The 27,770-nt window shown below is 36.4% G+C and overlaps 3 protein-coding genes across 5 annotated transcripts in view; 1 reads left to right on the forward strand and 2 right to left on the reverse strand.

The window, feature by feature from the left end:
* Positions 1 to 4: 4 nt before the first annotated feature.
* Positions 5 to 8,724, reverse strand: LOC113447878 (survival of motor neuron protein). 2 transcript variants are annotated; one of them, XM_026718328.2, is made up of 9 exons: positions 8,393 to 8,724; positions 7,750 to 7,821; positions 6,536 to 6,661; positions 5,290 to 5,490; positions 4,870 to 5,013; positions 2,928 to 2,999; positions 2,404 to 2,514; positions 1,129 to 1,190; positions 5 to 287 (listed from the first exon to the last, which is right to left on the reverse strand). In XM_026718328.2, exons 1-8 carry the CDS (start codon positions 8,444 to 8,446, stop codon positions 1,134 to 1,136), a joined length of 837 nt encoding a protein of 278 aa, XP_026574113.1. In that variant the 5' UTR covers positions 8,447 to 8,724; the 3' UTR covers positions 5 to 287; positions 1,129 to 1,133. The 2 variants fall into 2 exon arrangements, with proteins under 2 accessions (XP_026574113.1, XP_087783257.1); XM_087927131.1 differs by having other exon boundaries at positions 1,138 to 1,190; positions 8,393 to 8,575.
* A 3,303-nt stretch (positions 8,725 to 12,027) lies between these two features.
* SERF1B (small EDRK-rich factor 1B) lies at positions 12,028 to 18,611 on the reverse strand. The gene is made up of 3 exons (XM_087927132.1): positions 18,520 to 18,611; positions 14,902 to 15,010; positions 12,028 to 12,816 (listed from the first exon to the last, which is right to left on the reverse strand). Exons 1-3 carry the CDS (start codon positions 18,524 to 18,526, stop codon positions 12,744 to 12,746), a joined length of 189 nt encoding a protein of 62 aa, XP_087783258.1. The 5' UTR covers positions 18,527 to 18,611; the 3' UTR covers positions 12,028 to 12,743.
* A 182-nt stretch (positions 18,612 to 18,793) lies between these two features.
* BDP1 (BDP1 general transcription factor IIIB subunit) overlaps positions 18,794 to 27,770 on the forward strand; it is a 46,552-nt gene continuing 37,575 nt past the window's right edge. The window contains exons 1-5 of one of the 2 annotated variants that reach the window (XM_026718290.2): positions 18,794 to 20,644; positions 23,597 to 24,155; positions 25,219 to 25,328; positions 26,096 to 26,155; positions 27,089 to 27,244. In XM_026718290.2, coding sequence (XP_026574075.2) covers positions 20,367 to 20,644; positions 23,597 to 24,155; positions 25,219 to 25,328; positions 26,096 to 26,155; positions 27,089 to 27,244 — 1,163 coding nt within the window. In that variant the 5' untranslated portion in view covers positions 18,794 to 20,366. Of the gene's footprint in view, positions 20,645 to 23,596; positions 24,156 to 25,218; positions 25,329 to 26,095; positions 26,193 to 27,088; positions 27,245 to 27,770 lie in introns of both variants that reach the window. The other variant, XM_087927127.1, reaches the window with a different exon arrangement.

Genomic DNA, 27,770 nt, shown 5'->3' on the forward strand with positions numbered 1-27,770 from the left:
TCAATTTGGAAAAAGTTAGTTTTATTGACCAGTATTTCAAATCAGTTGAGTGATAGTAAGCAACCATTCCCTTAACTGATAGGAGAGTTGTTCTAGTCCTGGACAGTCCATGCACGAATACTGTTTTTCACTTAGGTCATTGCTGTTGTCCACAACTACAACATGGAATACTTCAAGATAATGTTGCTGTGGACCTAGCAGTGAAGATTAGTCTTCGTCTTGTTGACTCTAAGAATCAGCATGTCAGAATTTATCTGAATGTTATTCAATTTGTCCAGAATAAGCATCTAAAAATGAACACAGGATAACAACAGCAACCGTATCAGTATAAGGCAGTAAAGATAATGTAGACAAATGGGATTAATGACAAATTTTCATCTCTCAGCATTATCTGTTATCTGTGAAATTCCTCTGCTAACAAGGGTAGAAAGGGAACTCATGTGGGAAAGCAAATTCATTTGGGAATCTTTGCCAATACTATTATGATTTATTCTAGATTTGCGATGGTGGCAAATGTCTATACCTTGGGTATAGGATGAGCATGGGGATTTGTTTTCCAAGCTCATGAGTTGATTCCAAACATTTCATTACCAGGCTAGATAACATCTTCAGAAGAGTTTAGGGGATGTCAATGTTGGTGTTCCTCTGTTTATAAGGATTTCGAATTGTCGAGGGCTTTATAAGTGTAGTGTTCCTCTGTTTCACACAAAGCCCTTATAAACAGAGGAACAGTAACACTGATGTTCCCTAAACTTCGCTGAAGATGTTACCTGGCTTGGTAATGAAATGTTTGGAAATGAAACCGCCCCCCCCCCAAGCTTGGAGAACAAACCTCTACCCTTATTCCAGATTACTAATAACTGCTATAAATCTGATGCTTAAACACTTATTCTTGGGCATGTAAAATATAAATAATATAAATCGGAAAAATTACTCCCAATGATCTTATCAATCCATACCCACTGCAATTTGGGATTCAGTAATAGTATTCTATGAGTTCTAAATGCTACTAACAATTACCACAAGACATGCTATTCTGAAGCGATATTTGGTCAGGGACCCATCTCAATACATTCAAAGGTATATCTTGCACCGCACAATTAATGCCAATAAAGATACAATACTTACCAGACTTACTTCAAATGTGTGTCTCTTCCCAAGGTAGCTTCCACTCGGCCCTGCTTTAAGCCCTATGCAATGTAATATACAGTTTGAAATTAAAGGTTAATATATTTTGCAGTCCTGCAAGAAATAGGTAACACAAATAAAAATTCAAGCTAAATTAATCTAAGTTTTTTCATAGGTAAACACCACTTATAAAACCATCCTGCAAAAAGGGAGTAGGAAGGGCTCCCACAATCAAAGGTATTAACATTTTATATGCAATTTCATGAGCTATAAAGCTCCTATATTCCCCTTTTAGCATAAATGATATGCAAATGATTCCAAAAATATTATTGCTGAAATTCCTGGAGCATCATCAATGGTATTTAGAGTTTTTATATACATATTCTCTCACTTTTCCTCACAAGAAATGTTTTGCCATAAACTCATTAGAATGAAAAAAAATCATGTTTTCTGACCACAAGATTTTGATGTGATTATCTGTCTTTATCACTGATGTTTTTGACATTTGTGGAAAAAATTAAGTTGAGAGAATTTTGTTGTGATAGAAAATGCATTTGTCTTAAAAAAAAAAATCTTAAGAAAATGTCAGGTTTGTTTCTTTGGCCCATGCACTTTGAAATATGAATGAAGCATATGAAAAAATAGGAACTGAACAGCTCAGGAGATGAAGAGCTTAGAATAGAGCTTAGAATAGTCCAACATAGAACGGATCCATGTAGACAATTTAATTAAGAGCCATCAACAATGAAGGTCTTATTCCATTCCCTTTTCCTGTCGTCTGGAACTTATGAGCAGGAAGTGTCTTACTATTATTTTTTAATGAAGTTCTGGGAGTCTTTTGATTGAAGAAAAGAGTAATTATAAATAATCTTGTCCCTATTAGGTAAATAATCTTGTCCCTATATAGTAGTACTAGTGCTAACCTAAAATTACTTCTGCATATTTTTAAAGATAAAACGCAGAGAAGCAGATAGCAAGATCTACTTATAAGCACCTATTACTTATTATAATTAAACAGAAATAGAAAACCAAAATACAAATAGAAAATAGAATATAAAAAGACGATGACTTATTGCAAGCCTGAGAAATGAGGAACTATCTCTTTAAACTACATGGTTTAATATTTACAATAAGGTTTTACATCAATCTTTGTATATAGGACATTTCTTTCAAAAAAGCCATATTGCTATATATCACATTTTTATTTATTTTTAGCAGCAATACATCTGATCGGCTGGCAGTTTGCCTTTTAATATGGAAAAAAAGATGTCTCACCAGGTAATAGCCAGTGTGGTAGCCACTCATATACCAAGCTATTAACATACTTCCTAAAGCTTCATCATCATCAGGTGAATCTGAACTAAGAAGTGGAGGAGGTGGTATCAACTAGAAAAATAATGGACAAATTTATCAGCTAACTTTAGTTTGCAATAGTGTTTCTCAAGGCTGGCTGGATAAATCTGAGTGTTGAAATTCACATATCTTAAAGTATCTAAGGGAGAGAAACATTAGTTTGTATGAACAAAAAGGAAAGCACTCATTTCAGATACAACAGTGACATTTTAACTAGCTAAAACGACAGTATACCCGTTCAGAATTAGTCACTTCAAATTTAATTTATACATTTTTATTACTGCTTATTAAATTCAGACAAATCCTTAATGTAAAATTAACCAAATTACTGAAACAAAAATTATAGAGGAACATTGTCATGAAATGACAATTCTCAACTAGAAACTCAGTAATGAAGTTTATTTTTCACAACTATGATATGCCTCTTATTGCCTGTCGTTACTCACCGGTGGTCCTGATGGAAATGGTGGAGACCAGCCAGATAAGAAAGGTGGAGGCCCAGGGAATTTCCTACCAGCCTAAAGCAGCAAAGGATCCTTAATTAATTATACTACCATATTCATGTGTGACTCAACAATCCATAAAACAAACCTGGAGAAACATCAATGAGCTTTTGGGCAAACCTGCCATAAGCATCAATCAAACTTTATTATGGTCAAACGCCAGCATAAGGAGGATGGAGTACAGTAAAAACAACCATGCCTATTGGGATTCACTATATAGTCCAGTTGATGCTCTGTGTCTGCTACACAGTGTTTAATAAATGCTTTGGCCTAATTTGGAGAAAAGCCTGAGGATGAGATTTAGATGTCACTGTCTTTTTCCATGTGGACTGAAAACTATCCCTCAATTCCAAGAAGGAAAAAGGCAATAGTTGAGTATGGTGATTCACATTCTAGCCTCCACTTTCTCGAGACCTGTTTCTAGTCTTATGGTGTCATTAAGTACCATTTGTGGACTTGAATGGTCAATCTTAGAAATTTGGACTGAACAAGTTCTAATGGTGCAAAACTAGAAAATGGGCCCAGCTGGGCAAAAAGAAGTTGTGCTATATTGGTTTGGCTTCAAATAATTTGAGTGCTGCAGGAAAGTAGTAGCCACCTTTTGTTTTTGGCGAGTACAAGTTTGTGTTGAGGAGATGGCCCACCATGGAGTTGATATGCAAGCTGGAGTTAATATAACATAAAACAATGCATTCATTCTAGAGCCCGACAGATAGGGTTAGGAGGAATGCATTGTTTCCAGAAGGGCACTTGTGCTGTATGTAGAGGATATGGTCACTGGGGCATGGGCATCAATGTTTTTCTTAGTGAACAATTTCCCCCCACTTCTAACCACGAATCCCATTTTTACCCAGTGATTTTCTGATGGTGGTGTGGCTTTAGCCCAAGTGGGAAAGACTTGCTAATCTGGAAAGTATTTTGTACCTTGCTAGTTTATTTATTTTCTTAACAATGTTCTCTTGGAGTGATTTTATGTTCTCCAAAATCTCTATTTTAAGGCAATGTTTATGGAGTTTAATTGAACCAAACTTTAGAAATATTTCTATAACTTTGTTCAAATGGATAGGCTTATTTTCCAAAATCCTCAGAAATGCCTTCTGAGTGGGACATGACATGCTTTCAGAAACCATGAAGTAGGGAGTCAAATTTGTGAGATTTACATAGTGTAGATTTGGTCCAAATCAATCTGTTTAATGAAACACTCTCACAGCTACCCTAGTCATTCTTTTTAACTGAACTGCATGAAGTAGGGAGACAATTAGGTTTTCCCACTGGTACACTACTTGTTGGGTGATTTTGTTTATGCACAAAAAAGTAGATGTTTATTTTTTTCAGATTCTCTTTACATATCAATACAATTCACACAAAAGTTCTGTTCTGATAACCAGAGGTCGTATTCAGCAGGCTCTGACCAGTTCTGGAGAAGCAGTAGCAGAAATTTTGAGTAGTTCAGAGAACTGGCAAATCCCACCTCTGACTGGAGATTTTACAGTATCCTTTCCCTGCCATGTCCACTAAGCCACTCTCACAGAACAGGTAGTAAAAAAAACTGAATCCCACCACTGCTGCTAACGTTCAGTATCAAGGATTAAAAATCTGATAGGGACAAATACTTTTTCAGACAACTGTGTTTATTAATTTTCTTTAAAATAACCTATTCATTTGCAACAAGGCTCTACAGACTCTGATGGGAATCTTTCCATGCAATATGAACAACCCAAGTATTAAACTGATAGGAAATTTTCTTTGAAATTTCCAATATGTCCTTCCTCATAAAATTAGTTTCAATACTGCACCTTAAGTTTTAATATAACAAGTATAACTTAATTTTGTGAATACCATTGCCTAGTAAGGTAAAAACTTTCAAACTTGCTTATGAACTTACCCTTTCTGAGCCTTGTGCTGAAGGTGATGATGGAAGAGGAAAGTGGGAGTTCCACTGTGCTGATTTTGTAGGGTTGTGTTTGCTTTGAGGTGACCGGAAGGAAAAGTCACTTTCATCTGTTGAATATTGAGTCTCATTTTCATTCTAGGAAAAAATTTCTTTTTTATGAATGGCAGCAGATATTTAAAATTACAAAACATATACTGTACTTTTTGCTTTCAATCTATTCTCTGTAAAATATGCTGTTTTAAGTGCTTTAACTGCTAGAATAATCCGTATTTTAAAAAAAACAGTAACTAGTAAAAATGACGGTAATAATAATAAAATAGCTGGAATAGACTGTGGTCACTAAATGAGGACAGGATGCATTTTTAAAATTATATTCTTCCTATTTGATATAAGTTGTTACATTGGCCTTACCTCAGCAGCACTTTTCTCTTCATTAGTTCCCTCAGTATCCATCGGTGGTAAAAGATCTGACAACTTCTGTTCTTCCCTGTTACCATATCCAGTATAAACTACTACACAAGTTCCTTTCTTCCAGTTAACTGAGGCAATAGTGGCTTGGTATACATTGCCATCTTCAGACCAAACTGCACTACATGCATCATTAACTCTCCACTGCATTGAAAAGAAAAATGTTATATTAATGGTGCTTCAAATCAATTATTTCCTCACCTCACTATGTATTTACTTGCTAGCTCCTGTCATAAAGATGTGGTATTATTTTTATACAGCAAGTATTCTGAACAGTTAGTGACTCCAAATTTACTAATGTATTGATGGAAGGATAAAAAAGCAAATGTCAATAAAGTGGAAGCTGTAGAAGTGGAAGTTTTGTCCTGGTTTGGGATCTGACAGTATACCAGATCAGCTCATATTATACCAGTTTTAAGGAACTATATTGCTTTAAAGATAAATATCAGAGGCAAATACCGCATCCCTTACAAATATACATCCTATAATTTTTTGCTCTGGGATTGCTCCAATTGCTTGCTTGAACTTGTACTATGTAATTATAAAAGAAAAACAGCCTTTTTGTAAAACAATGCTCATGCTATTTCATAAATTCTTAGATTTTTGTATTTATTTTTATTTACTCTAGCACTTAAATAGGTTTATGATGCCCCAACAAAAGATTATTTAATTTGTTGCACATAAGCAGGATAGCAACCTTACTAGTTTTATACATTGCATATTTACGGTCTGGACATCTTGTCACTTCAATTAAGTCACTTTTTAAATTTGCAGCTCATGTTTTAAGACTTTCTGCTTTATTATTCCTACTGAAATAGCTTCAATGGGCTAGAAACAAGATTCAAATAATACAAAATGTAGAAGTTTTCATAAACACACTATTTTATAACAACAGTAAACTATTTTAGCAATTGGAAAACAACTAACCTATCAAAAAAGCTTAAATCTTGGCAAATAGCAGATGTCTCAATTTCTCTACCATCAAATTTAATATGAAACATAATTAGAACATTGAAACTTTGCCTCCTGTTTCATGGCAGGGAATAATTTTTTTTTGTCTTTTTATTTTAGATTTTTAATTCCTTTTTGAAGTTCATTTAAAAATGCTTTTTCTCCAATAAAACAATTAAAAATGGCTCGTCTGTTATTAATTTTCAATACAGTGTTCTTCCATATAACCAACAACAACCTGTTTCTGTGTTGCAGCATTATTTTTCTTTCTACTCTTATTCTTTTTATTGTTTTTTCTTTTTGTTCCACCATTTTGCTCAGTTTTATCCAAAGGCTCTGAGCAGTCACCATTCTTTAAGGCATTCTGTGGGAGAAAGTAAAGAAATTAGTAAAATAGACATTTCTTCAAGTTGAACTAGATTGCTGATGGCTACATAGATGCATTTTTATTGGCAACTGGCTTTCCATTGCCTAGTCCAACCTACAGTCTTGGGATTCCTCATGGCCTTTCAGTCAAATGTTAATTAGATCCAGCCTAGTCCAACCTACAGTCTTGGGATTCCTCATGGCCTTTCAGTCAAATGTTAATTAGATCCAACTCCCTTAATTTTCAAGTTCACTGGTTCTGTAACCAGCTGCTTATATATTCAGCATGCACTATAAACCTCATTTTACAACTACCACTCTTTTAATTGTATTGTGATTTTTTAAATACAATAGACATATTTTAAACAATTTGAAATAATTATGTAACATATGGAATGTAATAAAACAAAACATGTAAAAAGAACCCTATTGGAATTGTAAAGCAATCCTTCAATGACTAAGATTGGTGATGTGCTTGAGTATCATATAGGCAGATGGATTGCTTGTTTCTCTTTCAAAATGTAGCTCTTAAGAACTTTCAATGTGACATTGGTTCAACTTTAGTTTGCTTGTTTCTACATACATACATATGCATGAAGATGCTGCTATATTCGAACAACGGTTTAGGCACAAGACAAAGAACTTGTAATTTTAGCTATTTAACTAGAATATACAGTATTATTAAATAATAGAAAGTCTATTTAAAAATCTGTATTGATTTTCTTACAAAATTTGTTACAAAAGTAAATTAACCAGAATATGATTGGAGAGCCGAAAAGTAGCCAACCTTGGGGCTCAGTCCTAGCAAATGGTTCATTTCCCCCTCAAGATTAATAAATACAATTTTGAAAATAAAATGCCTTTGTAGATATATAAATAAGTTCTTTCTGAAATGTTTTGCATTTTGAGCGCAAGTGCTTTTGTACTTTGAGTACACCTCTGCATTAGGGAAAATTATTTCTTTAGAATTTTCTGTTTGGTTTCTAGCTAGTTTAATGTTTAAGAATCAAGCAATATACGATGTATACATTTCAGGAAAAATAATCCCTCTGCATAGTGAGCACAAAATTTCACCGTGCGTTTTACCTTAAAAGATGCAACTGCTTTGTCGTAGGCTTTTATCAGTGCTGTATCATCCCATATATCAGAATCATCACTCTGTGAAAAGCAGAATTGAAAAAAACAAAAAACGAAACAGTATATATTTATGAAGAAGTTAGAAAAAACAAACACAACAGTCACAACAACGAACCATGCAATGTGTTTATAATCCTGGCTTTCCCTATTACTTTGTTTCAGGAATCACTTATTGGCACGCTGAATTCAAAGCTCTGGGTGATAGTTGCCTTTCTCGCGTGGAAGGGAATAAACGGCAACTGCACACATTTCCCTGCCCTGCAACAGGATAAAACTCTCGTCTCTGAAATTCCGCCAAACTTTCAGCAGTTTTGCTTTGTGTGCAGCGCGGCGGCTTCAGCTCCCGAAACTCGGGCGCTGCTTCTTCTCCCTGCTGAAAGGAGCCTCGTGCTTCCCCGCATTTCGGGCAGCCCGGACGCCCCTCAGACCAGCACCATCACCCCGACCCCCCACGCGTCCCCTTTGAAAGGAAAGGGTTTATTTCCCCCTTATTTCCTTTCCTCCCACGCGGGACGGCTTCAGAGCCACCGGCCACCCACAGCGACCGTGGTTATCGCGAAGCACCTCGAAGGGACGCCTGATAGCACCGTACCTGCCCGGCCCCCCGTCTGAACAGGACCGCGTCCTCCCCTTCGCGGGAAGCCATGTGAACTTCCGAGCCAGAGGAGAAAAGCGGAAAGCGAGCAGAGGGAAGCGTCTTTCCCGAAGGCCACTTCGCGGCTACAGCTGGCCTCCTTCGCGGAGCATCGCCTGGGAAGAGCTCCGGCCAACGAGGTTTCCACAAGCGCGGGCCGACTCCGCGGCGTAGACGCGGTACCGCCCTCTGCCGGTGGGGAGGCGGGGAGCCTTAGGTCGTCGCTTCGTTGGCAACGGCCGTCCACCGCCGCCGGTTGGCTCTTTCTCAGCTGGAGGCTCCAGCGTTTTCCCACAGGGGCCTCTCCGGAAGGGACGCCACGACCTACCAAATTCCCAGCCAACTGGAACAACAGCGAGTGATTTGGGGAGGCATAATCTACAGAAAGCAGCAGGCTGGAAATCAAAATCCCGAACAGATTTTGAACGATTCTATAGCCACAAGCATTACCCTTTTTCAATCCCTGTCGGTAACGGACTGCCAGTGTTCTTTGGCCCAGCCCATAAATTTAATTAATGTGACAGTCTTTTACACACAGTCTGACCCATTTCTTCTTGCTTGGATTTAAGATTTTTTTTAAAATCCTGTCTTTTATTACTTTTATAAACAATTCAATGTGGTGAGCGTACCTAATGCTCTTTCCTATTCTTTTTCCCAACAACCTGTGAATTAGGTTGGTCTGAGGGAGACTGACTGGTCCAAAGTCATCCACGTTGGTTTTCATGCCTAAGGCAGAACTAGACCTTCCTGTCTGCCTCAAACCTGCTTGCTTAAATCAACACAGCTGTGGCATGTTAAGCACACCGTATTTAATTTCACCTCTCCACAAAGTGTGTTCGTGTCCATTTGATCACTAATTGGTACAGTACTAAGGAACAGGATGGAGTGTGTGCCATTTACTATTAATGCAATTGATTAGTACACTCCAAAGTATCTTCCTTCCACTGCCACCAAAGACAATGTTTTCTGTTAGCAAACAAGGATATGGTATTGCAATATTTTTTGACCAAATACAGCAAGGGCTGAATTACACTAAAACTAATGGGAAAAGGCTGAAGAATCTATACTAAGTATTACATAACCAATGGCTGACCAGCAGTCATCACCGATTCCCAAGTTGAGGTGGGTAGTAATAGAGCTACGGTATTTGAAATATCTTTACTCTTATCTACTAATCCTCTGGTTTTTGCATAAAGTTTTAAGGGTAGCCAGATTTGACACAAAATAGAAAATCCTGTATTTTCCTTACTGCCTCAGATTTGGCTAACGTCAAGCCAGAAAACAAGTGCCGCTAATCCTCACTATAATGCTGAACTTGCCATGAATTAAAAGACTTTCCATTTTTTTACTTAAAATTTTGATACTCAAAAGGAAGGAACCATTCTTCCCAAGTGATTTTATTTCATTCGATGCTGCTGTATTATTTGTTCCTCATATATTGCATTTAAAATGGCAATGCATTTTTCAGGATTCTTCTGTAATCTACCTGTTGCATTGGTTTTGAAAATGAAAAAAATATATTTCAAAAATTATTAACATCTATAATATGGACCTAAAAGTTTGAATTTATAAGAATGATTGAAAGATCTTTGAAAGGTGGATGGCTCTTCGGTAATCTGCTATAGAATGCATTTATGATGAAATAGCCTTTTGGACCAAATACTTCACCCAGTGCTTCTTCGGTATTCTGTCTACATAAACACACAGGTTTCATTTGAATCTTGGTGATATCATTAACAAAGCATTGCAATTTTCTTGACAATACAAAAAATACTTTGCCACTGCCTTATTATGGAAAGTTTGTCAATTTCCTGGCTTGCATTCAACTTTAGGATATTTGAGGTAGTTTTCCTAATTTGACCCTTTTTTTCAACTCAAAAAGTTAGCCATGCACTGCCACCTACAGACAATACACAACACATCCTAGTTCATGCAATAAATTTAATCTCACAATTCGGATGCCTACTTAATTATTTACTTAATAATCCTACTTAACAGGATTACACAGTTAAATTTTAGTGAATTAAATATAGTACCCCTAAATTCTTTACACAGAATATTGAATACTGAGCCTGATCAACTTGAATGATTTGTGGTGGTAATCATAGTTCCCACAATGATTAATGATAAAGATTCCAACAAAGACTCTAATACAGTAATTATATTGCTTGAAAAAAGAATTTAAGTTGATTTTTGTAAATACTCTTATCATTCCCAGTTCTATTTCCACTGATTACAGTTAAAAGAGCAGAAAAGAGGGCAAACGTATGAGAAATGGGGTTATTACAAAAATCCTGATTTCTAGATGGCAGTAAAGATATCCCATCTCTTTAACTTTTTATCAGCCAACCATTGTCCAAATTTTAGCATCCCAGTAATCCTATTAATGAAGACAAAACACATACTTATCATAGATACAAGTTGACTACTGTATAAGTTAAGATGTTAGGAATATTTTTTCATTCTCAACCATTTTACAGTTGCCATATGTTCTAAAGCATCTTTCTGGAACTGAATCTGAGTAACTATAATCTACAAGTTATTTTTAACCCAGAAGGCCAATTTTTACCTAAAGTTCAAGTCAGTCTTATCTAAAATCCAACTATTTTTAAATCCCACGTAACTGAAATTTAATAACATCACAAGAAAGGACACAAGGCCTTTTCTACTTTAAGTTTTATACCAACATATCACACTTAAATCACAATTGTACTTGTTTTAAAATTAAATCATGGCTAACAGCCAATTTCAAAATACCTACCTGTATTTTTTGCACTATGACACACTTCCCCTCCCCCCAAAAGTGGGTGGAAATGTCTGTGTGTCTTAGAGTGTGAATAATGGCAAAGCCCCACCCACCCGCCAACTTCCCAGAATACCACCAATCAGCTGTTCCAGTTTGTGGGGATCGCCACCGCCTGAAACGGGACATGTGGCTGAGGCAGCAATGGACGGAGGTGATCCCAGCAGCCTGGAATAGTTGATCGGCAGTATTCCAGGAGGCGGATCCAACCGCCAATCAGCTGCTTGTGCTAGATCAGGCTGTGCTGAAGCTGACCAGGCGGTTTGCTGCAAGGAGGCAAATTGCTGGGAGGCAGAAGCAGATCCCCCCCCGTTTTCTTCCCTAAAAGCTAGGTGTGTCTTATGGTCTGGAGCGTCTTACAGTCCAAAAAATATGGTTCTTTGTTGCAATAAAAAAAAAATTTCTATTTATTCCCTGAAACTCTGACCTAAAATTATCTGTACCTTTCAAACAATGCAATTCGTTCTTTGTATGCTCTAGCACAGTCTTTGACGTGTTCAGAATTAAGTAAAGGTCACCCTGATTATGCTCTTCCAATTGACAAGTATGCTAATAAAATTTCATTGTTCAGAAGAAGTTGCTGTTCTCAGAAGATTCCCTTGACCTAATTCTAGGTCAGTCTGGTTGTGTCACAAGCTGGAACGCAATTATGCATGTAAAACTAATTGTTCAAATAAGGTTCTTACCAACTGTCGTGGAAATAATGTTGCACATCAATAAACTTAAGCAACCCATTCAGTGACTAGCTGCACTTACAACCGAACCACGTTTTAATCAAAAGATAATATAGTTTATATTTTAATTCAAATTAGATTTTAATTGCAATTTTACAGAGACAGAATCTTGGTTTGCAATTACTGAAGAATGGTATTAAATACTCAGATTGAAGTTAGAACACATGATGAAAGGCAAGTTATTTGTGCTATAGGCGACAAAGGATTCTCTAAATTATGTTGTATTTCCAGCAATAACTGAAAATCTATTGGAGCTTCTTGAGTACCCAATTCCGACAATATGTCATGCAATATTTTTATTGTAAAAATAATTTATGATTAACTTTACAGCTGACCTTTTATAAAGTGGAAAGCAAGTTACAGATACCTATCCTTTTAAAACATCACTTCTGAATGTAAGAGTGCTGCCATATACATTTCCTAGCTTACTTGCATATATAAGTGGTATAATCACACAAGCAATTTATTGAGCAAACATTTTAACAATAAAATACATTCTGGCTATTGCTACTGTGACTAACAGACATGCAAAGGGAAATACAACCTTAAAATCCAATTTTATTGGACCAGATTCTAGTAATTCAGTCAAAGCCAAGTCAGCTGCAAATACACTATACTAACCATACATTCTAAAATAAATGCATACTGGACAAGCAAGTAAGTAGAAGATAAACATTAACCATTTAATGGCTGGCTACTTTACAAATATGTCTTTTTAGGCCCTATATTTTGAGATGCTGCAGCATTATTAGGTCCTCTCTGTAGCCACATATTATTTTGCTCCTGCCTGAAGAGTCTTCTTCTCATCTGCTGCTTTTTGCTTCTGCTGCATAATTTCAGAATCTCTGTAAAAAGGGAAAGAATAAGGTCAGTTTGTGATGCCAATTTTTAGAGTCAGAACATCACAAATAAATCTCAAGTATTGGGCTGAACTCATCAATTTAATATCAATAAATTCAAAAGAGCAAAACTTTCAGCTTTTCTGAGCACAGAAAATTTTTACACAGGACTTCTATGTACAGGTAGTCCTTGACTTAAGACCACAATTGAGCCCAAAATTTCTGTTGCTAAGTGAGACTTTTGTTAAGTGAGCTTTGCCCCATTTTACAACCTTTCTTGCCAGGTTAAGTGAATCACTGCAGTTATTAAATTAGTAACATGGTCATTAAGATTAATCTGGCTTCCCCATTGACTTTGCTTATCAGAAAGTCCCAAAGGTGCTTTTTCAAGAGGAACCTGGACTTTTGGGGTTTTCTTTGAAGACATTTTGCTTCTCATCCAAGAAGCTTCTTCAGTTCTGACTGGATGGTAGAAAATGGAAGGATTTATACTCCTTACAGACAGCTGGTCATTTGCATTCTTTTAGACAATCGTTAAGGGCACCTGGAGGTTTATCTATGTCATCAGTGTCACCTGAGTGGTGCAAATAGGTGTGGAGCCTTCCTGAAACTGTTGAAAGCACTGTGTTGTAGACCGGATGATATCATACCCCTCCCTCTGTGTTGAGAGAGTGGTCTTTGTCTTTTAAATGCAGATGGACTGTTGAATCTGGTCCTGATGAATTTGTTCTCCTATGTTGTGCCATGTGTTTATGAAGTGGTTGTTTTGTTTCCCCAATGTACACATTTGCACATGGCTCACTGCATTATACATCATACATCACGTTGCTCAGTTTGTTTCTGAGTGTTTTATCCTTGAGGTGGACAAGCGTCTACCTTTGTGTATTCTTGGGTTTAAGTGTGCACGTATGTTGTGTGGGCTGAAGATCCTCCTGAGATTTTCCAATATTCCTGCAATGTATGGAATGACGACATTGATTCGTTTATTGTTCTCGGTGTTGTCTGTTATGGAGGAGTTCCTGTAGGTGTCGGCTTTAAAATTCAGCTGTCACATTTCATGGAGAGGGGGTTGGGCTGGAGGAGTTGAAAAGTTCAAGGTTATTCGGTATGTCCTATTAAGAAATTCCAGTTGCAGTTAATTGGTTCTCGTGATTTATGAAGTATAGAAGTGGGAGGAGAGAAGAGAGAAGGTGGATTCTGTGTAACTCCCGAAAAATAATTTCACTTTGGGAAATTGCCTTTGACATGCTGGATCTGTTTCTAAATAAATCAATTGGAGAGAAAATGTCTCGGAGTGATTGCTATCATGGATACTTTCTGGATGCCTTACAGTAGGATCTTTTTTGAAATATGATGAAGGCCCCCTTGGGAGCCACACATTCTGAGGGCTTCTTTGATGTGTTTTAGTTCTTTTTCTTTGCCATTTTTACTGGTAGGCAGGCGTTTAGTTCGGTGGTGTAGGATTCTGATGACTCCTGTTTTGATGAGAATCAAAATGTAAATATTGATCTGTGTGGGGGGTGTTTCTGTAAACTTCACTGATAGGGCTTCTGTTCTCTTTAATGTGTACTGCAGAGTCCAGAAAAGCTAGACTAATTTCCTTATCATCTTCCCGTGTGAATTTGATTATCTGTCCAGAGAGTTGAGATGTTTGGTGAATCCTTCCAATTCCTGTGCTCTTATCTTGACCCAAGTATCATCCACATATCTATACCAGTGAGTGGATGGAATTCCTGGGAAGAGTCTAGACCTTATACCAGCTGTCTGCAAGGAATAGAAATCCTTCCATTTCCCACAATCCAGTCAGAGCTGAAGAAAAACCAGAAAGTCCATCTGCCTCTTGAAAAAGCACCTTTGGGACAACCATGACTTTGATCACTGACCCCAGGACACTGCAACTGTCATAAATATGGGTCAGTTGCCAAGGATCTGAATTTTGATCAAGTGATCAAAATGTGTGGTCATGTGAAAAATCGTCATAAATCACTTTTAGCAGTGCTGTTGTAACTTCGAATGGTCACTAAAAGAACTATTGTAAGTTAAGGACTACCTGTATTCATATGAAAGGTGTCACAGATTATGCATATATACCTCTGTTTCCTTTGAGTAGCTGATAAAGCGTCCTCTTTTCTTTTCCCCTTATTCTGTTCTTGAGTTTTCTTCATATTCTTCTGGCGGGAAAGTTCACGCTGGTTCCCACCTGTAAAAGTAACAGTCCAGGTTTTAGGCTAATTACTAGTAATTAAATATTCTATTAAAATATAATCCACAATATCAAATCCAGTTACCAGTGTGGCATTAAAAAGAATATCCTGGGTTCAAGGATGTCTTTTCCATGGCAAGAAACTTCCCTGATTTCCTCAATAGAAGTATATGGGCTAGGGTACAAATCAACATTGGGCAGCACTAATATACTGCTCTTTGAAAATGCTTGCCCAAATTATCTAAAATAAGTTTTGAATATTTAGGAACTGCAAACTCTTAGTTCTTCTAATTAACCTATTATGATTTTTACCCACTGTTTCTTTATAGCAGTCTGAAATGCATTTAAAAGCAAAAGATGTCTTTAAAAATGAAAATCTTGCTCAAATAAAAAAAACAAGAATGAACAAAGTTTGGCTGAATATACGCAACCAACTGATAAAATAATGTATGCAAAAGACTATAAAGAACATATAGCAGATAACATTAAAGCAAATATTGTAGACTTAGAATAACTTTACTGTCACTTTAAATGTAACATTTAAATTAAACATATCTGCAGATTTATTTGGAATAGGAACCCAACCAGAGGCTACTGCACTACCAATGATGGGAGTATTAAAGGTATCAGAAAAAAAATAAGGAAAAAGCAGGGAAACTGAACGAATTACTTGCTTCTGTCTTCACTACTCAGGGAACAGAACAGATGCCAATTCTGAACTGGCAGAATTAACTCTTACATAAGCATGATTAAAAAAAGGATGAAACAACTTAAATCAATGCACGCCCAAATCCACTTCAGAATTTTTAAAAGAAATGGATCTGTTCACAAATCATCTTCTTCATGTCTTTCACAGGACTAAAATAGCTTGAGTGACCTTCTTAAAGGAATGATAAATTGTAGGCCAATTATCCAAACATTTATTGCAGGTAAAGCAGTTGAAATATTTAAAATAAAAATAGCCACCATATAAAAGAATGACAATAATTGTCTTGTACTCCCTCTTTTTATATATTCCATATAAAATAAAGGGGCATTTGCTTGAGCCACTTTCCAATGTTACCTTGTTTCTCTGGACTTAAAATATGTTTTAGTCTCTTTTGCCTAATATTTCTTGTATATTTCCATCAAGATATTTCCCTTGCTCTCTACACACAATACTAAAATAAACAGCAGCTTTCTGGCAAGGAAGCATATGGAAATTTAGTTTAAAATTAAGGGCAAGGTTTCACATGACAGAGGTATATATTGTATAATAACACATTGAAAAAATAGTCAGAAAATGTTCTTACAATGTTAAAATTCAAATTGAAACTAAATAGTGAGATTCTAGAGACTGACAGAAATAACACTTTATTATTAAAAGCATAATATACTTTAGGAATTTGCTGCCCATAGTGAGAATAGGTAGCCTATTTGGATGTTTTAAAAGGGGGATAGCAAGTTCATGGCTATTGCTAGAAAGCAACAGTGGAATGTGGCTATTGCGCTCAGTCAGGCTTGGGAATTTCTCAAATACATCCAGATGGCTACAGTGATGCAGAATGTGAGATTAGATAGGTTTATGATTTGATTCAGCAGGTCTTATGTCTGTAAGCAAAATATAAACATTTTGAAAATGCTGAACACCTGAAAATTATTGTATGGCCTTAACATAAAATATAATGTAGTTTTTAAGATTTTATCTGGCATAAAATTTAGGAAAACCATATGCATAGTTTCTGAATCTCTTTCGTACAGTTTGGTGATTATGAATTTGAAACTTTAAAATATGTACAATAATTCAATCGTACGCATTATGATCTTAGAAGTACATTTTAACTGGGATGTGCTTTTTTATTTTGATCTACTTTTACAATCTATCATATTGTTAGAAATCAGTCTTGAAAATAAGATCTTTTTGAATTCATTTAATTCCAGTTTTGGCCAATGCTCCTTGTAACTCTTAAAATATTTTTAAAGTCTTAGGGGAAAAAAAAAAGGGGGGGGGACAATACTTTCTAGGCATACTTGATTTTAAGCAAACCTAATTCTATCCATTAAATGATTTTCTGAACTTAAAATCAATAAAATACATAAACATACTACCACAGATAAATTTTACATTGTTCTTTCTAAGCTCATTTCATAAAAACACACTAAAAGACAAAACTAAATTAGTTTCTCTCTTAGCCTAACCTATTTTATAGCACTGGTGCAAGGATAAACAAGTTACATAGGCAACAACCATGCATATAATTTTTAGTTCCTTAAGTGAAGAAGCACTATAATCATAAGGTATATCTTCACCATGTTAAAAAATGTGGGTCCCTGAAAAAAAAACAACCCAAGATGTCAGTTCATTCAGTAAGGACTATGCATTCTGTATTTCCAACCCAGAAGATTTAAATATACAGTATTGCACAGAAACTGCAGGTTTTTCTATGTTAAAAAAAACAACAATGAATCGAACTTCTGGATTAGCTGTGATATCCACGAAGCAGTAGAGCTGCCTAGAAGGGTTGCAGCCCTTAAACCCATTACTTCTCAGACTTTCAGCTACAATCCAGCAGGTACGTTTTATTTGCCCAATTTGTTTATGGAGTAACGGTTAGACTTTAACCATTTTTAAAGCAGATCACAATGAACCATCATCCTCTAGAAACCCACATTAGTTCAGTCATAATTACTATACATTCTACTGCCAACACCTGCTTAAGGAGATAAGCTAAGGGGTTTCTTTAAAATACCACATGCTAGACCAGGGGTCTCCAACCTTGGCAACTTTAAGTCTGGCGGACTTCAACTCCCAGAATTCCCCAGCCAGCTGGATGGGGAATTCTGGGAGTTGAAGTCCGCCAGACTTAAAGTTGCCAAGGTTGGAGACCCCTCCACTAAGACTACAGGGTGGTGCTCAGTTTCTTAACAAAACAACTACTTCCAAATAGGTCCTGAAGAAAACCGAGCGCAACGCGAACACCGGGCAGTTTTTCACAGCTTCCCCCTCGAAGCTTTTCAGAGCTAATTTTACTGAGCCACAGGCAGATTTGAGTGTAAATTCGGCGAAAAAAGGTCAGTTCACCTCGCAGACTTAAAAGAGGATGGCCAAGGCTCCCCCGCTCGCCCCGGAAAGCGGATCAAAAAAACAACGCGGAAACGAAGGACCAAAGCTGCCCTTTTCTCCAGCCGGCCTCCCCATGTATACAAAAAAAAAGAACACCAAAAACCAAACCCAAAGATTTGTAACGCCCGCCGGCGACGGTAACCAAATCCATAAACCAGGGACGCTTTGCGACGCACCTCGCTATGGCTTCCACTTTATTAAATAGGTTGCTGACCCCAAGATCGCCGCCCACCACGGAGATGCCACGAACAACAGGCGGAGAGGCGCCTCCCTCTCCGGCCTACGGCCTCCGCAAGGCCCCGCGAACTGTCCCGCTCGGCCTCTAACGGGCCCCGACCCAGCGGGAGGGGCCGCCTTTGCCTTCCTGTGGTGGCGGGAGAGGGCGGTCGCGCCGAATACTTACGGGCCATGGCAAAACAATAACCCCAGCGATAACAACCGTTACGCTCGCAAGCTCCAACTCCCCACCAACCGCTCCAACTACCAGAACCTTCTTGCCCCGCCCGCCCAAGTTTTTTATTAAGTAAGGGACCGCCCCCGTGACGTCACGCCGCACATCTCTCCGTCCCGAGCGGAGCTGTTCAGGAACGCCCTGCCGCTTAGTGCGCTTGCGCAAGTCTAGAAAAGCCTCCTTTGTTTGGATGGTGACGTCTGCTTCAGCAGCTGACTCAAGTTATAGTCCTTCGCTTGGGTCTGAGCTCGTAGTTTCCAAGTTAGCGGTCACCAGTCAGGTTTTTTTCTCTCTCTCTCCCTCTTTTTGTTCTTTGCTAACAGAATAGCATGATTCAAATAATCCAGGGTTGTTGCCCTAAAAAAAGATATAAATAAATGCATATTATGGTTGGTTGACCAGCTATTTAACCTGGATTTGGCATTTTTATCCACCGATTCTAGTCCTTCCCATTATTATTCTTTGTTCACACAATGGGAAGTTACAGCTGTCAGTTCTTTAACTGCTATTGGTCTTTATAAGCATTGTGTTTGTCTCAACAACTTAAAACATTATATAAGGGTGTAGTTATGTGTGGATCCAAGTATTATGGTCTTTTGCAACTGACAGTTGAATTTTCTAAGTGCTATCTCAAATTTTTAGGTATTGGCACCCAGTGGGTAGATAACCACTGGGAATACAGGAACTGCTTTATGCCATAATCTTTCAATTTTGATTTTTAGACTTGATACTTATGTTTTGTGTGTTATCAGCCAATTTAATCAATCTGTATTCAGAAATCCCCTCATATATTAACCTCCTGCTTTTCCAACTCTGTTCCCACTAATTTTTGCCAGTTTGGTCTAGTGGTTAAAGAATCAAGCTAGAAAGTGAGAATTCAAGTTCCGCCCTTAGCCATGAAAGCCATCTTTGGGCCAGTCATATTCTTTCAATCGATTCAACACACCTCACAGGATTTTTGTTGTGAATAAAACAGAAGTTGTCATGGATATGCTTGCTGCCTTGTGTTATTTGTGAAAATAATAAAGATGGGATACAAAGAAATAATTTTTCATTACTGGTACATAATTTTTACAGGTGTTCCAATTGAGATAAGGAAACAATCTTTAGCTGAATCACTGTCACATGGAAGAGGGACTGAATTTTATATTAACACATTTGAAGTCACTAGGACATATTTTTGAAAATCCTTGGACTCAAGAGACACATAAATAATAGAGCTTTACAGTTTTTTTCTAATCTTATGTCTCAGTTAAAATTCTGGAAATTACAGTCCCTACTTCTCTAATTAATGAAACTGTAAGCTAAGGCATTCTTATTGAAAATAAAAAAAAGTGATACCGAATTGCCAATTGGGGGAGGGGAGAACAAGACGTTAAATTAAATCGGAATGAAATACAGAATTATGGCATAGGCTTTACTATATGGACTAGACTAGAAGACCTCCAAGGTCCCTTCCAATTCTGTTTGGGATTTATTTATTTAGAAAATTTATTTGCCACCGATCCCCTATCTATCCAACGATGAATTAACAAACCACTTCCTTCAGTAGAAATCTGAAACGCAAAACTCGATTTCTGCATTGCAGGCGGTAGACTAAGCGTTAATAACAACCAAACCTTCCGGCTTGCTTTGTCGCAGAATGATGACGCGACCAACGCCATCTAGGAGCAGCTGATTGGAGTCCTGTCCCAGAAAGGAAGGGCGGGGAAGTGGACGGAGCCGGGCCGATGACATGAGGCCGCTTCGCCGGCGACGCTGGACTTTAGCTGGTGCCGGACCTTCCGCCTCACGACACCATGTTCCGCCGCGCCAGATTTAGCGTGAAGCCCAATGTCCGGCCGAATGCTGCAGGGAGAGGCGGGAATAGTGGAGGCAGCACGAGCTCAGTTGTCCCGGCGGTCGCCACTGCTGCCTCCGCCGCCGCCGCCACCACCACAGATGCCGACGGTCAACATGACTCGGCACCGACCACCCGGTCTTCTACGGTCGAGGACAGTTCGATGCCCCATCCCGGTGACGCTGCCGCCTCTGGAGATCTTCACCTGAGCGGGGACAGTAGTAACAATAGTAGCAGGTAACTGAGGTTTGCTTTTACCCTCTCGCTGTGGTGTCTTCTCAGAAACCGTCGGAGCTTCCTTTTTGAGATGACCTGAGAGACACCTTGGAAATTGGATCTGTGACGCTCGTTTAACTAAGGTATTTGAGGACCCGGTTTTGACAAAACTTCTCTTAGTAGAGGTTCATAATCATCTTCTGTCAGCAAAACTCCCATCTCAAAGAGATGTGTGAAAGAACTTTAGCTTTGTGTTGTAATAACTGAGCTTTTGGGACTTGAGTCTAGTGACTTGATTCTGTAGTGTGAACAGTAATTGGCATTAAATGGACTGTAGATATCCTAACAACTTGATGTTCCAGTATAGAGAAATTTTCCCAGGAATAGCGATGATGATGCAGAAGCATTGCATTGGCCAAACTCTGATCCAATGATAGTACAGTATCTAAACTGTGTTATTGGTCACCTGTACAATGAATAATGCTGTCAGTACGTCCATAAATTTGAGCTGTGTTAATGTCCCTGCCAATCTTGTAACCCTTTAATATCAGCTCTATATAGCTAATTAGATAAGATGTAAAGGTCCTTGACTTAACAACAGTTCATTTAGTGACTGTTCGAAGTTACAACAGCACTGAAAAAAGTGACTTTTGACCATATATATTTAATAAGTAAAATAAACAGAACAACACAGGAAGCTGCCATTAACTGCAGTTTAGGGGTCCTTTGAATTGTTGCAGCTTTGATGTGCATGTTATACATAAATTAATAAAGTAATGTCCTTATTTTGAAACTTGATTATTGTGTGAGATCTCCCATAAAATTATATTGTATGAATAAATTACAAATAGGTAGAATTGTTTTTTGATTTGTTTAAAATGCTTGGTGAACTTTCAAATAGAAGGGCTTGGTCTTTCTACTGCTCCTCTGAGGCTGCAGTACTACACACACACACACACACACAGAGAGAGAGACAGAGACAGAGACAGAGACAGAGAGAGAGGTGAACACTCATATATACATGTGGAGTATATCCCAGTTAATAAGTTTTATCCTTGTCTTCAAGCTCAACTTGAGATTCATTATTTAGCCCTATTTAGTTTTTGATTAGTATTGGGATTTCTGCTAGTGTTAGTATCAGTTTGACTATCTGCAGTTAATGCTCCAAGACATACAGAGCAAGTATTGGGTTACAGATCTAACTCTGAACCCTTTATCTCATTACTTTATGGGATAATCCCATTTTAAGAATGTCTAAATCAGTTGGGGGAGGGGGTAAATTGGATATTACAATATTATTACTTTGGACCAACTCATGTCTGAGGAAGCAATTATTTTTTAAAATTCAAAATTAAATTCAACATTTAATATGTATGTGTGCATTCGTTTTGGGGGGAGTTAAAACAATTTGATTTACATCAAGGATTTTTTTGGCAGAATATTCAATTAACACTTAGGTTATTTAATCCAAATACAACTGCTGCTTCTGGACTTCCCCAGAAGTTGTGGCTGTTAAGTCAGTAACTCTTTTAGCAAGTTGATGAAATTTATTATTGTAAATTGAAATTACTGTGATTTAATATTTTACTTTGCATTTATTGAATCTTCAGTTAATGTTAAATGAAGTTTGATTACAATCACCCTGCCATTAAATATGTAATTCAGGAATTGGTACATTAATCCATATGGTCGGGTAATTTCCTATGATTGTTGGATTTGGGGCTGACATCAACAGGATTGTTAAATTCTAGATCAATTTCTGAATGTTAAAGATGTATGTGTTCTTGGCTATATCCCCAATATTTGAAATTAACAAGATACCAAGAAATATGTTTTTTTTCAAGCAAAGGATTGACTCAGTAACATTAAAAGGAGAAATCAAACTAGCCGCAAGATTTTTGATAATGTATTGCTTGTAACCTAATTTATCAGTTTTTAGTACACATTTAAAGATATGATCAAAATTATTGAAATTCTGTTTATTAACAGATTGAAGAAACCCAAAACACTTGCAGGACAATTTATGACATAACTAGCCTTCTGAATTCATGACCTTGCATTGTAACATTATAGCATTTTGTTCTGTTTATTGTATTACTTTTCTACTAGTCATGGCATAAATATACCAAATATTTGTTGATAATACAAGCCCCAAATTTCTGTTGCTAAGTAAGATGAGTGAGTTGAGTGATTTTGTCTCATTTTATGACCTTCCTTGCCACAGTTGTTAAGTGAATCACTGCAGTTGTTGAGTTAGTAACACAGTTAAGTGAATCTGGCTTCCCCATTGACTTTGCTTGTCAGAAGGTTAGAAAAGGTGAGCACATGATGCCAGGATACTGCAACCATCATAAATATGAGTCAGTTGCCAAGCATCTGAATTTTGATCATGTAACTGTGAGGACGCAATGGTCATAAGTCTGAAAAATGGTAATCAATTTTTTCAATGCTGTTGTAACTTTGATCGCTAAATAAGCTGTTGTAAGTTGAGAATTACCCGTAAACTTGTGTTTCTGGGAAATTGATTTATTGATCTATATTCATTTAGCTATAGTGTCTTAATATATTTGTTTAGGTCTCAAGTTTAAGAATATCAGTATTTTCCATAAGAATTAATTATAATATAGTATAATTATTTGTATAAACTATGGCATACCCGTATTTTTCCCAAAAATAAGACCGGGTCTTGTATTAATTTTTGCTCCAAAAGATGCACTTGGGCTTATTTTCTGGTTAGGTCTTAGTTTTTGGAGAAATACAGTAAAAGTATTTGTTTGGCTGACAATCTTAACTGGGCTTATTTGGGGGATAGGGTTTATATTATAATATTATTCAGAAAAATCATGCTAGGGATTATTTTCCAATTAGGTTTTATTTTCAGGGGAACATGGTAATTACTGTACTACCTTTCAAAAAAAAATCTGTCATTATGTTATTCTATTCTATTAGTTAATATTTCACTTAATTTTCCAGAAATGAAAAGACCAGTGATAAAAGTGGAGATGGAGACTGCAGGAAAAATGTTGAAGGATTTCCACAGAGAAGAAAACGGATATCCACTATGCCTAACCTTATAAAACCAAAAATTGTACCTCCGCCTCCTCCCACTGTTGATTTATCATCAAAATGCTCTCAAAAACAAGGACCTCACTCTCCTGCTTTTAGTAACCTTCTGTTTCAAAAAGAAACATTTTTACCTGAAAAGATCAATTTGGAAAGTTCTCCCAAGTCTTCCATATTGCCTGAAAAGAAAACTTCTGCTCCTCAAGTGCCACAGTTCTCTCCATTTAAAAAATCTGCTAGTAAAGAACCCAGCCCATGTGCACCAGCTCAAAGAAATGATGAAGCCCTTCCGAAGAACACAAGCTCACCCCTCAAAGAAAGACCCACCCAGGAAACACTGGTGGAAGAGGAAACAACACAGACAAAATCTGCTTCAGCAGATAAGAAAAAGATTTGTTCAGATCGTGTGAAAATTATCAAAACTCAGAAGCTAAGGAAGATGCTTAAAGAAGAACTGAATAAAGAGAAAGTACAGTATTTTTGTAATTTTAATCTGAAGTATCAAGGAAAGAAATTCTAGCTTGTTTTTTGGGATGAAGTATCCTATAGTGAATCAGATCATTGATTTTCGCAGCCTGATATTTTTTTCAGTGCTGAATGGCATCATTTCTTAATTTTGGAGAGTGATTCGGCACCAAGTTGTTTTTGACTCCTAGTGACCATATGGGTGGTAGATCTTCTCCATTTTAACCAGGTCTTTAACCAGGTCTTACAGTCTTACATCTTTAACCAGGTCTTACAGAGAGAAGACTTTTTTAATCATTATCTGGAAATAATAGATTTCATCTTGTGACCTCTTGCATGTAGATCTTGGGCCCTACTGTTGAACTAAGGCAGTCTTCACTTGTGAGAAGTGAAGAATCTCTTGTTATAATATGGAAGTATTACAGAAAGTATCACTATAATCTAGCGAGATCTTTGGCAGCTTGCACTATACCAAGCTATTCTAGGTAGACACTTAGTTTCGGACTTCAATTATTACCATGAGCTCTGGCTGCCATGGTCAGTAGCAAAAACTAATTCTAATTGTAAACATCTGAAATGTATTAAACTGCCAGCTAAACTCTCCAGTGCTTAATATCTGTCTGATGCTTCTGGTAAATAATGGGGATTTAAGTCAATGTGTGATCAATAGGCTGTGACCAGTTGGTCAGTCTCACCCATTTTAATTCTGTCTTCCATCTAAATTAGGTGAGGGGGTGCAGAAGGTGAATTGGTGTCTGAATATGGTAGCGTAAATTGTATGATAAATTTTCATTTAGTGATAATTAGTTATGGTCTCATTATACATGCACATATATTTTTAAAAAATTTAAACATATTGTGTTTTTCTGCTTCTATCAACATAAAATGTATTAAAATAATTTAAAAAATAATAAAGTTACACCAACAAAAAAATTAAAATAAAACAAAACAAGCTAGCAACTGAATATGGCAAGTGGAAAACTCTTAAATATATACAAATTAAATTTGAAACAAGATTTAAATAAAAATCTATGGAATGATAAAAATATATTAATTTATCTTTCTAGAAACAACGGAAATTTAAATATCCTATAATTGAGAAAAATATGCCGGAAGATCGCTCCAAAATGACTATGAGAGATTTTATTTATTATTTGCCTGAAAATAATCCTATGAAGTAAGTGCATATATTCTTTTGTCATGTTGGTACAAATTGTTCTTATTAATTCATTGGGTCTGTATGCTCTGTATCCTCTAAAGATTTTAGGGTGCCTTACATGGTTTCTCATTCTTTTTTCTTTACAACAGTTTTGTTAACTTGGGCTCATAGGAACATAGCATCTAAACATCTGAGACATTCAATCTAGTGGTCTTTTACTTATGAAATATTGGTTTCTAGATGTTTTTCTACAGTATAAATTACTAATATATATACAATATGTTGATTTCTAAAAATGTGCATCTGTATTCTAGCCAAATGAGTAGAAATATAATCAAATGTGGCTAGGAACTTTATCAAATTAATACAGGGCAAGATTTATTGAAACAAATGACACATTTTTAGTTTTGGTATGTATAAAACATTTGCATATTTTTTTATTCTTTGTAGAAAATTTGACATTCCTAAGTAAGTGGATTTAAATCAGCTTGTTATCTGTTGTTTTCAGGAAATTATTGTTATATTGTGAAATCTGATTAGAGTTGTGCTTTATTATCTTGATTCACTATTTGAGAAACCATGTAGGTTTACCTTTATTCAGTCTTACTGAACTTTATATGAATACATTAAATTCAATTTTTGTGTGCAAAAATGCATACTGTAGCATGCTAGCAATTAGCACAATTAAATATACAATTTAATTGCATTTGGACTATGCACTATGAAATTTAGAAGTTTGCTGGATTAAATGAATCATTAAGTATGCACCTTTCAATATTTAATAGGTCTTCATTCATTGAAGAGAAGAAAACAGAAAAGACTTCTACAATGACCCAAGCAAAAGAGTAATTTGTTTCTTTTTTGAAATAGTATTCATGAAATGTACGATCAGTAATACATTTGTAAAAAATAAAAATCGTGTTTGCTTAATATTGCTGAATTTAAATTATTGGTTTAAAACATAATCCTAATCTGTTCATTAATTATGTTGGCCTTTTGATGAAATCCTGATTTTATTAATTATAATTAAAAATTGGTCATGTAGCATGAATGGATGCTCAGCTGTATACTCTCCTTTTGCTTGTCCCTTTCTTCCTTCTTTCCTTCCTTCCTTCCTTCCTTCCTTCCTTCCTTCCTTCCTTCCTTCCTTCCTTTCTTTCTTTCTTTTTTTCTTTCTTTCCTTCCTCCCTCCCTCCCTCCCTGTTTCTCTTTCTCTTTCCTTCCACTGTCTATCTTTATTTGCCTTTATTACTTTATATTAAGATGGCAAGTATACATAAAATTCCATCCTCCTCTTATTATTTTGCTACTTTAAGCATGTAACCATTATTTTAAGCAAGTTTGATTTAATTCTGAGGTAGCATTCCTAACCCAACTTTTCAGTGCTGTGTTAGAAGTACCTGAGTATTAATACATAAATAATTCCATACTATGTTTAATGGAGAAAAGAAACATTTGCAATCAAGAGGAGGTCAATTAAAGAATGAAATGTATTGCCCATTCTCATATCCAGTGCCCAGGACATAATTTAGAGCTGGTGGTATTAGTAAGTTTATATTTGTATAAATATGCAATTATTAAGTAAGGTTCTGATGCAATCTTTTATGTATAGGTTTGTTAGAGTAAGGAATAGGAACATATACCCTGAGGAAAGTTATACTCCAACAAAAAAAATGTGATGGATGTAATGATTCTTGTACTGATGCTTTTTTTAAAAAAAAAAAGGAAATATGAAAAGAGCTTAGTGCTATTTGAACTATTATTTCCCCAAATTTCAGGCCTGAAGAAAGAATAGTTGCTGATCATGAAGATGAAAATGAAGATGATGATGATGAAGAAGAACAGGGAGGCGGAGGAGGGGAAAATGATGGCTCTCTTTTAGTCCCTCGGGTGAAAGTTGCAGAAGATGGCTCAATTATTCTGGATGAAGAAAGGTTAGGTTTTGCAGTCAATTTGCATTATAAAATTGGTGTCCATTTATAGAAGTGCTTAATATTGGTCAATATATTTTGGTACTTGAGGTAAGACTTCATTAGGATTGACAGTTTATAAATAAAACCAGCTATTAATTCCTGCCTTCAATTTATCCACTTTTTCTGCTTTTTAAGATTTATATCCTATGACTTATATTGCAATCTCCATTGGAGCTTCTGGTACTTAATTTGGAAAGATCTTCAAGTGGACAATTATGTATTTCCTTCCTCCAAAATATTTCTTATACATGCAATCATTGTCCTATGTCTGGAGGGAGAGATTCATAATCATCTAATTTATTTGTCATGGAAAGATAATGTAAAGTAAAACTAAATATTAAAGAGCTGCTTTAGCAATACTGAGGGCAAAAAAAATATTTCATCAATTTCTCGGCCTTTCTTGGACATTTATATATTTTGCTGTACAGGTGGTCATTGACTTACAACCACAATTGAGCTCAACATTTATGTTGTTAAGTGAAAAATG

Source organism: Pseudonaja textilis, chromosome 2 (genome assembly GCF_049901715.1).
Source record: "Pseudonaja textilis isolate UNSWEBS1 chromosome 2, rPseTex1.2, whole genome shotgun sequence".
NCBI classification, from domain to species: domain Eukaryota; kingdom Metazoa; phylum Chordata; class Lepidosauria; order Squamata; family Elapidae; genus Pseudonaja; species Pseudonaja textilis.